Source organism: Vigna unguiculata, chromosome 11 (assembly GCF_004118075.2).
Source record: "Vigna unguiculata cultivar IT97K-499-35 chromosome 11, ASM411807v1, whole genome shotgun sequence".
NCBI classification, from domain to species: domain Eukaryota; kingdom Viridiplantae; phylum Streptophyta; class Magnoliopsida; order Fabales; family Fabaceae; genus Vigna; species Vigna unguiculata.
Window position 1 is genome coordinate 21,838,069 of NC_040289.1, and position 14,228 is coordinate 21,852,296.

The window sequence follows — 14,228 nt, forward strand, 5'->3', positions numbered from 1 at the left end:
TTATTGACCGATGTGGGTCCATAAAGCTTGTATTAGCATCGGATCACAGTTTAATTTAATTTTCTGTCATGTGCTTAATTATGCTATCCTAGACTCTAGTCACAAGACAAAAACAATTGACAACTGATGAATTGTTTTTCAAGGAAAATTCCCACGAAAAGTTCAACACCAATGAAAATTCATATAAAAAATTTTCTTCCTTATTTATACTTTATATTAAACTTGCGAATAGAACTTGAACTCGTTAAATTCCTAACAATCTACTAATATCATTCTCAGCTTACAAATCAATAATGATTACTACATGGGTTGCTTTTTCATTATCATGCAATCTTGTTAAATCAATAGTTAAAAAATAAGGCAATTCGAAGTTCCTTAAAGAAAAGTAATATGCTACATTCTGCTTGCCCTTTCAATAAATAAATGCACTAACATACAAAATTCAATAAAGAATCATGAAGAGAAAAAATCAAGATCCTACACAAACTTTAGTTCCAGAAGTGGCTATCTCAAACTATGAAGCTAATACCCAATGGGGGCACATCAATGGTGATAGAAAGCAATTGAATTGCTTGATAACAGCTCCAGCCAGGTCTGTACATTTAGTTTGAGGAGTGAAAAATATATGCCACTTCCATCATTCATGAAAAAAAACACATGCTACCATCCCTCTGCAAAAGTATGCCAAAAGAACCATCAGTTCAAATTAAGATCAATAACATAATAGATTTGGATAGTATTTGAGAATTTAATGAACATATATTGTAAATGTAAAATTTTTACATTGTCAACCAATAAGAAATAATTTTTTACATCATCTTAAATGTTAATTATTATTAAAAAGAGAAAAGTTAAATAAACAAATTTGTGGGTTCCACATCCTACTTCATGATTCTCTTTCATGATTTTGTAGTTTTCAATGATTTTTTTACTTATGGGAGGTGTGTTAGAAAGAGTGTGTTTTTAGCACTCCTCTAAAGTATACAAACTTATTATACATAATAGTTTTTGATTGAATGATAGCACAAAAAAACAATTATACTGACAGAACAAATATTTTTCATTCCTTCCAAAGACATTTTAAAAGCAGCAAAATAAACTAATTTTGTGTTTTTCTTCTTCCTCACCTATACTAGAGTCAATGCAAAATGATAATCACCTAACACTTTTCAATTTACAAGTTGACAAACTATCAAGCAAGTTTAACTTGTAATTAAATCTCTTAACATCAAAATAGCTTTTAGCATTAAAATAGATTTTAACATCTAGAAAAGCCATGCCAAACAATATGCAAGTCTTCAATTATGCTAAGCTATACAAGGATATGTGTTAGTAAGGGAACAGTTTCAATACCACTTTCAACTTGAATCTATGGACTCTCATCATCTGAACTACTGTCAATCATCCTCCTTTCAGCAATTGCTGGAAAGAGCCGCTGTCGAAGATCAGGTGGTGGACGTGCTTCGGAGGAAGACGGTTCTTGTTTTACTTGTTTTACTGTTTTTGTTAGCTTCTTCTGTGTGTCTATCAACTCCTTGCATATTTTATCCAGCATTAGTAAGAAGTCTCGTACTACTATGAACAGCCTTAAGCCTTCATTCTTCCCAGCATTCCCATGAAAGTAATCACCAGTGTTCTTCACCAAAGCCATGATCTTTTTCTCCTCTTCCAGCAGTTTCTTAACATCAGCCTCAGCATTCTGCACAAAACTTTTCACCGTCTCACAAAACCCCCTATCTTCCTCCACATTCTTCATGTTTTTGTTTATCAAGTCTCGTGTGTTTACGAGACCTTCGCCGAGTTTGACAGTGGTTCCTGTTAAGCTGTCAGCATCTATAACTGCTGCTTTCTTTACATTCTCAAGTTCACTGCTTAAGTGTGAAACCACCTGAAGGCCAATTTCATGGTAGTGATCTTCTGTTTCTTGAATATTATCCTGAAGGTCATCTGATTTAATACTAGATAAACTCTGGCTATCTTTGGACTTTCTGACAGCTTTTATGCCCTCAGAACGGATAATCTCTAGAACAACAAAGTGTAAGAGAGTAGTTTTCCCATCTGTTCCTTTTACATCGGATAGTTTCAGAAGTGTATCAAGTTTAAATGCTTGAGCACCACCACGGAAAGTTCCATCATTCATTCGGTTGCCAGTTTTCAGAACAGCTTCAAGAAGCTTCAGAAACAGCCGGCTACTTCTTAGTTCCTTACAAGCAACCTGACACAATTGCAAGAAGAATAAGATTATTTCTCCAAGGTAGCAGGAAGAAAATAAAGTAAACAAATATGAGCAGGGATTCCAAAACGAATATAGGATTTCAATTACAGAACATTCACGTGTTTTTATTGTGTATAAATGGTTTAAAATTAATTAACATAGCATAAAACTAAACTAACCAGGCAGTGTTCGATAGCATTTTTAAAACTAAACAGATCACTAACTGCAATCAAGCTCATAGAATTTACTTGTATTCCATGTATATTTCTTAACATGGATATGTATGCAAAATGAAACAGAGTAACAAAGTAATCATGCAGTGATTTTACAGATGAAATAAATACTTCACATTTAAATAATTTGGCATTACTTATGCAACAAACAACATACTCAGCCAAGTATTTACCAGTTTTCTGTGATACCATTGATGTTCTATGATTGGCACTAGCCATATTAGAGTGATATAGGTATAGCACATACTCAGGTAATTCTAAAATCTCAGTTGGAATCAGTTCAACTAAAAATTTAAATCACCATGATTCATGAGATGGAAAGAGCATAAGCAAAGCAACTACATGTATGAAGTATACCTCCAAAATGGAAAAAGACTCCATAGTAGTTCCAAGCTCCTCTTTAAATGAGCCCATGAAAAGCAGAGCTTCCATTCTTTTGAATGCAAATGGAATGTCAACCAGGGTTTTGAGGAAACTGTCAGCAGGGCTAAGTTGAGATAGATCACCATCAAAAAGTCTGAGCTTAAGTTCTTCATCTGATGTTGGTGCCATCTTTAGCAAAGTTTGAAGGAATTCTGGGGGTAGCTCATGTCCTGTTCAGCCAAAATGAATTTGCAAAGTCTTTCATACAAGTGCAGAACAGTCCAACTAAACAACTTTTCTCTCAGAATTCTATATCTATATCTATATGATACACAAATACAATATGTGTATCGTATACAATACATATCCAATATGGCAATACATTTATTTTGAAAATAACAATATACAATATGTGACATATACGCATTTAAAAAGGTATGAAAAATTCTTAAAACAAAATACATATATAATTGCAATTGTGCGAATCCAAATTAAAATAAAAATTCTTAGACACTGTCAAAACAAAATTATAAATTATTGTCATCATAAAAGTATTAGTTTTTTAAAAGATTGTATACTTCATCAATAAGTACCTATAAAGCATCCTAGAGTATTAGATGTTGGATATGTATTGGATACATGACACAGATTAGAGTATCTGTGCTTCAACAATAAATTTCATCATGATTTATGACACAAGGTTCAAAGGCACTAATCCATTTGATCAGTAAAATATAGTATCAAGCATAGGCAGGACTACCACAATCTATCTTCCCTAGTACTCAACATTATGATAATCAAATAATTGTAGAACAATATTCAAACCTATCAACAATATAACAATCTATCCCCTCCTCAACAGTAAGGACATGGTGGTAGTTTGAAAGAGTCCATAAAAATACTTCAAGTCTTCTACATTTTAGGACAACTATGGGTGCACAAATATGTATGACCTAGATAATGCGTTTCACAAGAAGAATCAATATTACTATTACAGTTATAAGCAAGTTTAGAGGAAAATTGAAGGAGCAAGAAAGCACCTTCACAAAGTGCATCACGAACTTCTTCCATTGTCACATTCAATGCTCGCAACAGAATCAATAAATTTTGCGCTTTCTTTTTGTCAATGATATGGACAAACTGAGGTGAAGGGTCTTGAGAGGAAGACTCTTTCTGTCTTTGACCATTGTTCTTATCCACAGTATTATAGCCAAAAAGCGTCTCTATCATTTCTTCATTAAACCTGTAAAATTTCTGTCATCTGAGCACATTCATGATAAATTATCTTTGATAAACAAAAGAGACTTGGTATTTATTCCTTACTGGAATGATCCTGATTTGATTTGATTCCAAACCATTGATTGATCTGGGTTTGCTTGAACCTTATCCCAGAAGAAAGGCTTTAGCTTGGCTTTGGGAGCATCAGCTTCACTTGCAACGTTAGCCTTTGATCCACTAGCCAAAGGCCGGGGCACCTTTGAGCCAAATGGAGGAGGTCGAGGAGGAGCTACACCATTCACAGGAGGTGGTGGTGGTGGCCGAGGACCAGGTTTGGCACCACCTGGTGCCGGGGGTGGTGGAGGAGGAGGACCAGGTTTGATACCGGCTGGTGCCGGGGGTGGTGGAAGAGGAGGACCAGGTATGGAAACAGCTAGTGCTGGAGGTGGTGGAGGAGGACCTGGTCTGGAACCAGCTAGTGCTGGAGGTGGTGGTAGAGGTGGGCTAGGTTTGGCACCCATTGGTGGTTGAGGTGGTGGAATACTACTAATAACAGCAACAGTAGTGGTAGATGCTGGAGGAGCAGCAGCATCCGAAGGCCTAAATGAAGGTGGCTCAGGAGGAAGAGGGTTTAATCTTCCTGGAGGAGGTTTTAGGGGAGGCATTCCAGAAGGAATGATTCCCATCCTCCCGGGAGGAGGTTTCAGTTCAAATGGTGACCCTGTGGCAGCATTATGAGCTCCTATTGATTGACTTTCTTGCACTGTGTACTTATTGTCTACTAAGCTATTATTAGATGACTGAAACCCAGGTTTCTGCACTTTCATCGAATTCCCAAAAGAGAAACTGGAAGGACCTGTAGGATAAGTCCATTTTGTCAAGACTAGTACAACATATTATAACAAGGTACAAAGGAATGGTAACATGATACATACCAACAGAGTAATCACTCATGCTCAAGCTGAGAAGAGGCCTATCATCATTTAGTCTAACATGGCCAGTCCTACGATGCCGCCTCCAGCATAAAAAGAGCAGTGATGCAGCTATAAATGTCACTACTGCAGTTATAACTACCGCAAGAACAACTGTTTTCTTATTACTGTGACTATCTTCCTGTTTGTCAGTTTCCGAAGATGGAGGAGCAGAAATATCTGAAGCTGCTGGTGGCGTCAATTTTGGAAAAAAAGATGGTGCAGAAGAAGGTTGCAGTGGTCCAGGAAGATGATGTACTGGAGAATGAGGTGATGGTACTGGACTGGGATCAGATGATGGTGCTGGACTGGGTTCAGAAGATGGTGCTGAACTGGGTTCAGGAAATGGTGTTAAACTAGGTGCAGGGCCTGGACTAGGTGGGTCTGATATGCGCTGAAGCAAAATACGACCAAAATTTCTTGTAGGAGCACTGGATCTGGAAAAAGGTGGTCCCATATAAGCGACATGCCAAATATCGGAATCATCTTCTTTTCCTGAAACAGGTAATGGGGGATTATCTTTTCTCAAACAGTGAAGAATGTCCTCCTTGAATTCAGAACAGTAAGCATTGATAAAATTTTTGGTCTCTTCTCGTGCTAAGGGTTGAATCTCTGAGCTGATTATATTGGTGCCGCCAGATAATTCCCTTGAAAGACACAAATCATGATTCCCAACATCTTTCACTAAATGAAATAAATCTTCCCTGCAATATTTCCATAAGACTTTTGCCTGCAGTCATGAAAGTTAACATCTTTTAGAGTCTATCCATTTAAACTTAGCAATCTTGAAAACAACTTTTAGAGTTCTATGTTCCCAAATCTAATAAATAAATGAAGTCCCTATAATACAGAGTCAGATGACGATTAGTAACAATTACAAAACAAAAATTTGAAACATAACTCGGAAGGAATGCTGAAGCAATCACGTGAAGGGAATAGAATTTCAGAGCAAGCTGGCTGAGATAGAAGCATAGATGCATTTATACATTCTATAATTGTTCTTGATCAAGTTTCTGTGTTTCTCATGTAAACACAGCACGCGCAAAAAGAGTATTTAGCAGATGATTTATCTCTCAAAATTAGTATTTATATACTATGGCAATCACCCAACATACTAAAACTAAAGATCTCTGGTTAAGGATGGAACAACCTCTTCTGGCTCTAGGCCCAAATATCATTCAGAACATCATAAGAAAAAAATGTGATTTAGGTCCCTTCATTTTCTGTCAAAATTTACGATAGTCCCAAAATGATGATTCCAATTATAAATAAGCAAGGACCAATATCAACAACTTAAAGTATAAGGACTAAGACCAATTTTGACCAAACCTTGAGGGAATCAAGGATTTAGGTAACCATGTTAGCTACCTCTATGAGAAGCCAAAATATATTCCATATTAACCAGAGACTACCATTTTCTTAGGAGCAAAGAATTATGCCGCAAAAGCACAAAAAGCTATAACATATCTGGGCTTAACAGCTTACAGCATTATTGGTATTGGGATTGGGATTGCCAAATGAAAGAAATGTAAAAAGAGAATCAGATAAGAATGAGAAAGTGAAACAAAGCATTCACACCAACCCTTAAACAAAAGGCAAACACCTGACTCAAGGTAAGAAACCAAAATTTCTGAGCTCAAATACCATGATCAGTTGATCACCAATTGGATTTGCGTTATTTGAACAAAAAAATCAAACTAAATACGTAAAAGAAACCTACAAAATCCGAACACAGGGAGCCTTACCGTGTGTTCATCGAACAACCCGTATGCTGGATCAAGTAACTTTCTAACAAAATCATCTTCTGTTTCCTTCTTCTCCAAAGGACTGACTGCTGCTACAAGAAGAAGAACTAAAAGAACACCTAAGCTAGCCTTTACGTTAACCATATGTTTTTGAATTCCCATTCAAGTGTTTGATATGCTTTTCATATCACCAAAGGACAAAATCCCCCTCCAATCGCTTCATCACCGACAAACACCCCCAAGAAAAAAAAAGAACCTTCTTTTCATAATCCACCTCCAAACCACTTCAATTCTTCAACAGAACCCCACTCGGTACCTTACAAAGGTGAATCCCCCAAGACCAACCAAGAGTTGCAGCAAAAAGACAAAACTTCAAGATCAAACAAAAAGAACAAAAGCTAACCCCAAAAATACTTGCCCCTCTCCAAAGCTTCAAACTTTTATCGATTCAGATCAAGTCCAGCCAAACCCCACCACATGCATCAATCAGAAAACAACTCCAAACAAAAACAAAATCATGGGTAGGTGTCGAAGCATCAAAATCACCCTCCAAGTGAAAACACAAACTGGAGCTCCAAATAAAGATTCAAGAAAAGGATATTTGCTTCTTGCAGGATCCAAGCTCAAAAAGGACGGCTTTTGGCGTTGTTGACCATGAAATGTTGCTGATTGCGACAACTTCTTATTTTTCCCGTGTGCAGAAAGTGTGTCATAAATGGTAAAAAGATGAGCAAAAGCAAAGACTTATAGTAAAAAGAAGGAATGTATTGAGAGAGTTGGTGTTAAGGAAAAGGAAGTTTCTTGGCGCCAGACAGAAGAACCCTACGCGTGAAGAACCGTCTTGGAGAAAAGATTCTGGATGGTGGATTCAGTCATTGCAAGGCAGCCACTTTCAAAATGTCTTCCACTCAGTTTTCTTATTCCAGCATTGATTAAAAAGGAAATCTATATAAAATTTCAAAATTAATATATATTAAATTTATTAAATTTATTACATTTATTACATTTGAAATTTGAAAAACAGCAACAGGAAAGAGTGGTGTGTGTCTCTGTTAATGTTGCTTTTTGTTAATTGTGAAGGGTTGACTAGAATAATTAAACTTAAATATATTAATCTACTATTTGAGAGAAAATATAAATTTATTTCATATAATATTTTGACATCTGGTTATATTTTTGTAGTTGTTTCATTTATTTTTTTATTGTTTTATGTTTCGTAGTTGTTTATTTTTATTTTTTCACACTTGGTTGTCTATTCTTTCCTTTGAGCTCTAATTATCTTTAAAAAAAAAAGTTGGATATATGTCTCAAAATACTTAATGTGAATTTCCAAAATCATTATTGTCTACTATTATTGAAAACAAATAGATAATTATAGGTTCTAAAGTAACAAGCCTAAGGGTTAAGTTGTTTTTTTTTTTAATCATTGATTTGGTCCCAAATTTTTTGAGTTGGTTCAATTTGGTCTTCGAGTTTTTGAAAGGTTCAATTTAGTATCCTTATTTTTTTAAAGTGGATCAATTTAATCCTTTCGTTATATTCTAGTTCATGTCGTTTGTATAGTAGTGAATTGTCACTATGCAATAGAAATGTGAGTGAAGTTGTTAATTGGGTTGGTTTATTTGTTAGGTGTAGTTAACATCATCATTTTAGTCTTTATGTCGATGTTTCCTTGAGCAAGTGTGTATTTAGTGTAGTATTAAGATTAGTTGTTTAATTTGTTGCACAGTAACAGCTTACCAGTATACAATTGGCATTAACTGAAATATGGAAGGTACTAAACTAAATCACTTTAAAAAATAAGGATACCAAATTAAATATTCCAAAAAATAAGGGACCAAATTGAATAAACTCAAAAAATTAGGGGACCAAATCAATAATTATACCTTTTTTTACTAGAAAAATTAGATTTTTTATTTTATTGTGATATTTATATTATTTTTTTCAAATATTCAAGCAAGTCAAAATAGTATTTGGATTTTTGTATAAAGATTGTATATTTATGAGTTTATTTAAATGTTTGTGGTAATTTTATAATACCTTCTTATATATTTTCTCTATTTTAAATATAAATAGATAATTACAGGTTGTAAAGTACATTATTTGACAAGCATTATGCTTAAGTTTTTTTTTTTTATTGAAACATTAGATTTTTCTCATTTTATCATGATATATTAATTTTGTTTTTTCAAATATTTAAGCAAGTCAAGATAGAAGTTGTGCCTTTGTATAAGGTTTGTATGTTTATGAGTTTATTTACATTTTTGTAGTAATGTTTACATAGTTGTCTATATATTTTCTCTATTTTAAATATAAATAGATAATTGCATGTTGTAAAGTACATTATTTGACAAGCGTAAGGGTTAAAGGTTTTTTTTTTTCATTGGAAAAATTACATTTTTCTCATTTTATCAATGATATATTTAAATTGATTTTCAAATATTCAATCAGGTCAAAACAATATTTGTGCCTTTGTATAAGGTTGTATGTGTTGGAAGTCCCACCAATATGATGAGGAAAATTTTAGAAAAACAAATTCAAGAACATAATTAGAGATTTGAAAATGATCAAGAAAAAGAATTTCAAAATCAAAGCTTGCATTTGTGTATCTTTGCGATGGCTCGTTTGACAATTCTTAGCATCATTTTCCTGCTTCCCATCATTTGTGAAGGTTCATGTTCTTTGAGAGATTTGTCTATTACCCAAAAGCCCACTTCTAATATGGTATCAGAGTCATTGTTTAAAAATAAAGCCTATCCTAGCGAGATTTCTTAGACATTCTTTTCCATCCGTTATCGGGCCGCTAATGGACCACCCATTAATTTCTAGTCCCACGCACGAGATGTATATACCTCGGTGTGACGGGGTGTGTTGGAAGTCCCATATCAACTAGAGATAAGACAATTTCATAGTATATAAGTGAGGTGCAAACCTCACCTTACAAGCCGGTTTTGTGGGGTTGAGTTAGACTTTAAACCCACTTTTAACAGTATGTTTATGTGTTTATATACATTTTTTGGTAATGTTTACAATAATTGCTTATATATTTTCTCTATTTTAAATATAAGTTCAATAATGTACTTACATTGGACCTGTTACATTATGGCTATTCACAAGTCACATAAGTCTATTTTTAGAAGATAATCTTATTGTAAATTTATTGTCAAATCTTTGTTTTGGCATTAACTTCTTCTAGTCATTCTTCTTCTAACTAAATATGAAACTTTTGAAGATTTTATCATATAAGATCCTTTCCAGTTTATTAATGGCCTTGTACATGTTCCAACCATTATAGAAATAATTATTTTCCCGTGAGAATTGATTGGCATCAAAATGTTTATTGTTATTATTCAATATTGAGAAAAACTATATATGGTTAATCTCCCATGTGCCTAAAATACATATAGAGTGAATGTATTTATAATAAAGAGTGATACAAGTGTTCTTATAGGACCAAGTTGTACTCCACGAGTGTTGAATTGCTTTAGTGTTCGGATGCTGGCTTTGTGTCTCCTTACTCTGATGAAACTCCGATAACGACGCAGGTGTAACTATAAAAGACACTTTGATACTTGAGTTAGTACTGGTGATGTCAGGGATTCAGAGAATATTTTAATGTGTAATCAATGCTTAGAACAATGTGCTATTTATACCATTTTTACATGTGGGTCCTACCAAGAATGGGCCTTAGGCCCAAAATACCGTATACTTTTAAGGGGAGTTCAAAGTATCCAATACTTAATAAACCATAAGAGAAGTTTGATAATTTCTCCAATACACATTATTTTTTCAACTCAATCGTAGAGATATACAAATATTTCATATCTTTTTCATTGTTTGTCTCAATATGATATCTTTTTTAGACAAATATCCTTGAACTTTAATAAGTTTCTATTCAACTTCTTGGTAGAAGTATAATAGCTCTTTCAGAATCTTCAAATATATTTGTAGTACTATAAATAATACTAACATTGATGTCTCACATTACCAAACCAAAGAAAAATTTATTACTCTTGAGAATTGTGTAAGTTGTTGCACTCCTTATCATTGGTGCTAGTGCCAACATTTATTCTTCATATAAACATAAATATCAATATGAGAAAATCGTTTTTTTAATACTCTCATAACAAATGAGGTGATCCATGCTTCCATTTGGTTTAGCAAAGAAAATAATAATATCAAGATGAATAGCATCCATATGGTCATAATCAGAATCACCATCTTCATAAGTAAAGTGTGTTTCTATGTTCTTCTCATTATTTGTAAGATGCTTTAATGTAAGACAAGTACAACTCAAATTGCCTTTACTATCATAATGATAATATATATATTTTCATCTTATTTGTCAATATTTTCACATTTTTCTTTTCCCTTTTTAACATTATTGTGCCACTTCTGGTAACAAAATGTGTCTTTGAAATTTCCTTTATAACCATGTCCATAGTCAATATCACGATCATGAAAATATAAATCAAATGTTGCTACATTCACTTATGGGAATGAAGTAGAACCAATGGAACATGTTTCATGATTTTCTATCAAAAACTCATTGTTTTGTTCAGCCATATAAAGGTATGAAATAAATTTATAATATTTATTACCGCATTCACTTTATGGAATGAAGCAAATTGGACAAATCTCATGATTTTTCATCAAAAGCTTCATTGTTTTGTTTACTCGTATAAAGACATGAAATAAATTCATAATATTTGTGAAATCTCTTTTCACAATTGTCACAAGAACAAATTACTTACTTAGATGTTTTATTTCTTTCTTTAGTGGTATTCCAAGCCCCATTGCATCTAAATGTATTTCAACATTTAAAGTCCAATATAAGTAATTCTTTCTTTTTAATAACAAGGGTGACAAATTCAAAATTTGCAAGATTTAACATATTTAGAATTAGTACATAAAATAATAATAAGAATAATAATAATAATAATAATAATAATAATAAAATAATAATAATAATAATTTGAGATGAAGATTGATAAAATAAACTATATGAAAAAAATAATAATATAAAATAAAATTATAAATAAAGAAATGATAAGAAAGAACTTGAAATAAAACACATAGAATATTATCGTAGTTGGTCGGAGCACGAAGAAATGAAAAAAGAATAAAGAGTGAAAGAAATGGGAAAAGTTTTCTTTCTGTCTTATGTCTATGAATAGTATTGAGTAATGATACATTGACACCCCAAACTTACCACTTTCATGACCACCTTACGTGGCAACAAAAATTAGATTTAAAATTTTTTATTTTTAATTGAAAAATTAAATTGGCATCAGGAAGCTTCATTCTCCGCACACGCGCGTGTAGTCACAGCCAGTTGCCACATTTCCCACACAGCAGTCCGCGCATTTCTTTTTTCGTTTTTGAAAACTCTTTCAGTGCTCCACCGCACCGCTCCACCGCTTCTCAATTTCTCCAAAGCGCCCTCAAACCCTCTGCGCGCCTTCTTCCCGCACACACACAGACCCCTCTCCTGGCCTTCTGCCCGCACACACACAGCCCCAAATAACCCTTCTCGCACCACACACACACCTCTTCTCCACCTTTTCCCACCTACCGGTCCAGAAACCCCAAAAGCCCTCCCAGCGAGAAACCCTAACTCAAATCCCTCTCCCTCTCCCGCTCCTCACACACCAGCGCAAACATTTTTCTTTTTTGAAAATGACTCTCTTGCACCGCTCCACCGCTCCATTTCCCTTCCCCGCACAACACAAACACGAAATCGGCATCCCACAACCATCGTCCCGCCCAGCCACACACCTCTGGTGGACGTGATCCCGCAACCGCCGCCGTCCATAACCCTTCTCGCAACACACACAGTTCTGCTCCACCACTTGAAATCCCTTACCGCTCCACAAATACCCTCCTGCACCCGAACCTCGTTCCGGCGTCATTGTCCTAACCCTAAAACCCCTTTGTTCGAGAAACCCTAACCCTAGAAACCGCAGCTTTCTTCTTCCTTGGTCAATCCCGGAACCCCTGTAACAGTCCGAATTTCCCAATTTGATAACCTAACCTATATTTTCACCCAATTTCAACATTCTGCATCGGTTAGGCTCACTTGCACACTCCATTGACGTTAACTATTGACCACCACTGCTCCCAGCGGTTATCCTCACCTGCCATTTTCTTATTCACTCACTCACGCACTCATGTTCATCAAGACATCAACCTGCACTCTATCTTTCCCTCACTTTCAATGAGTAGAAGAAGTCCAGCCCAATGGCAACGACTGAAGCCGCAGTCCAGCAGTGAACGTCATCATTCCATCGTACTCTCTAACCACCACAGTGAAGCACACATTTTCGAGCGATTGTCCTATCTCTCTCGCGGGCTTAGCACGTTCGAGGAGCAAGCTCCATTTTGTTGCAACTTGACGAGCGTTTTGCATTACCCTCTCTTCCACTAATCCAAGTAATTGTTCATGGCTTTTTAAATTGTGTATTTTTGTTTAATCGCGAAATATTGTTTGGTTGGGGTGTTTGTTGTTTATTAATTGCAATTCGTTATATAAACTATTTACCCCAGTAGGAGATTTTGGATACCTATGGCAGAAGAAGAAGAGGGTGTGTCAAGGAAGGTAAATGTTTGCGATTATTGGATTTATGTTGTGCATTTACATTTATATTTTTCATATTCTTTTAAGCTTTATAAGTGTCAGATGAAAAAAAAGAAGTCGACTCCGCAAGTGGGTGATCTTTTGGAGAGAAAATCCCAATTCAATTTGGCTTTGTAGAAAATCCCAAATCTTTATGGTATTGGTGTGCATTGTTGGGGTCGAACCTTTTAGTTAGAGGTGCAATTTTGTGTTGTTACGTAATTCCAAAGCCTGTCAATTATCATTTGTGAAAAATGTGTTTGGTGGGTTACAACATAATTGGTCTTGGGTTCGTGGATAAATATAAAATTGTTGCAGGCTAGTTTTTCACAAAATGAGCTTACAACTTGTTTACAAGAAGTGGGATGGGGTGTGGTTTTGGTGTGCCCAGTTAGGGTCCCACCTTTTTGTAAGTGGGACAAGTGTGTTTTTTTATATAGTTCCAAAATTTGCGAATTGTAATTTGTGCAGAAGTTGTTTGGTGGGTTACATGTTGATTGCTCTTTTGTTGCAATTTAATTTTAAAATTGTTGCAGCCTACTATTGTAGTTCCAAAATTTGCGAAATATAGTTTGTGCAAAACCTCTTTGGTGGGTAACATCTTGATTGGTCCTTGGTTGCAAGGTAAGTTTTAAATTGTTGTATGGTAGTCTTTCCCCAAATGAAGTTACACCTGGTTTAGAAGAAGTGAGATGGGGTCTGGTCTTGGTGTGCATTGTTGGGGTCCAACCATTTTGCAAGTGGTAGAATTTTATGCTGTTTTGCAAATCCAAAATGTGTGAACTTTAATTTCTGCATAATATGTGTCGTGGGTTACACCTTAATTGGTGTTAGGTTGGAAGATAAATTTTAAAATGTTGGATAGTT

The 14,228-nt window shown here is 34.9% G+C and overlaps 1 protein-coding gene across 1 annotated transcript; it reads right to left on the reverse strand.

The window, feature by feature from the left end:
- Positions 1–348: 348 nt before the first annotated feature.
- On the reverse strand, positions 349–7,649 carry LOC114170708 (formin-like protein 5). The gene is made up of 7 exons (XM_028056247.1): positions 6,746–7,649; positions 4,965–5,730; positions 4,135–4,885; positions 3,852–4,054; positions 2,806–3,041; positions 1,354–2,215; positions 349–671 (listed from the first exon to the last, which is right to left on the reverse strand). The coding sequence occupies exons 1-6, from the start codon at positions 6,905–6,907 to the stop codon at positions 1,370–1,372; spliced, it is 2,964 nt and encodes a 987-aa protein (XP_027912048.1). The 5' UTR covers positions 6,908–7,649; the 3' UTR covers positions 349–671; positions 1,354–1,369.
- Positions 7,650–14,228: the final 6,579 nt, after the last annotated feature.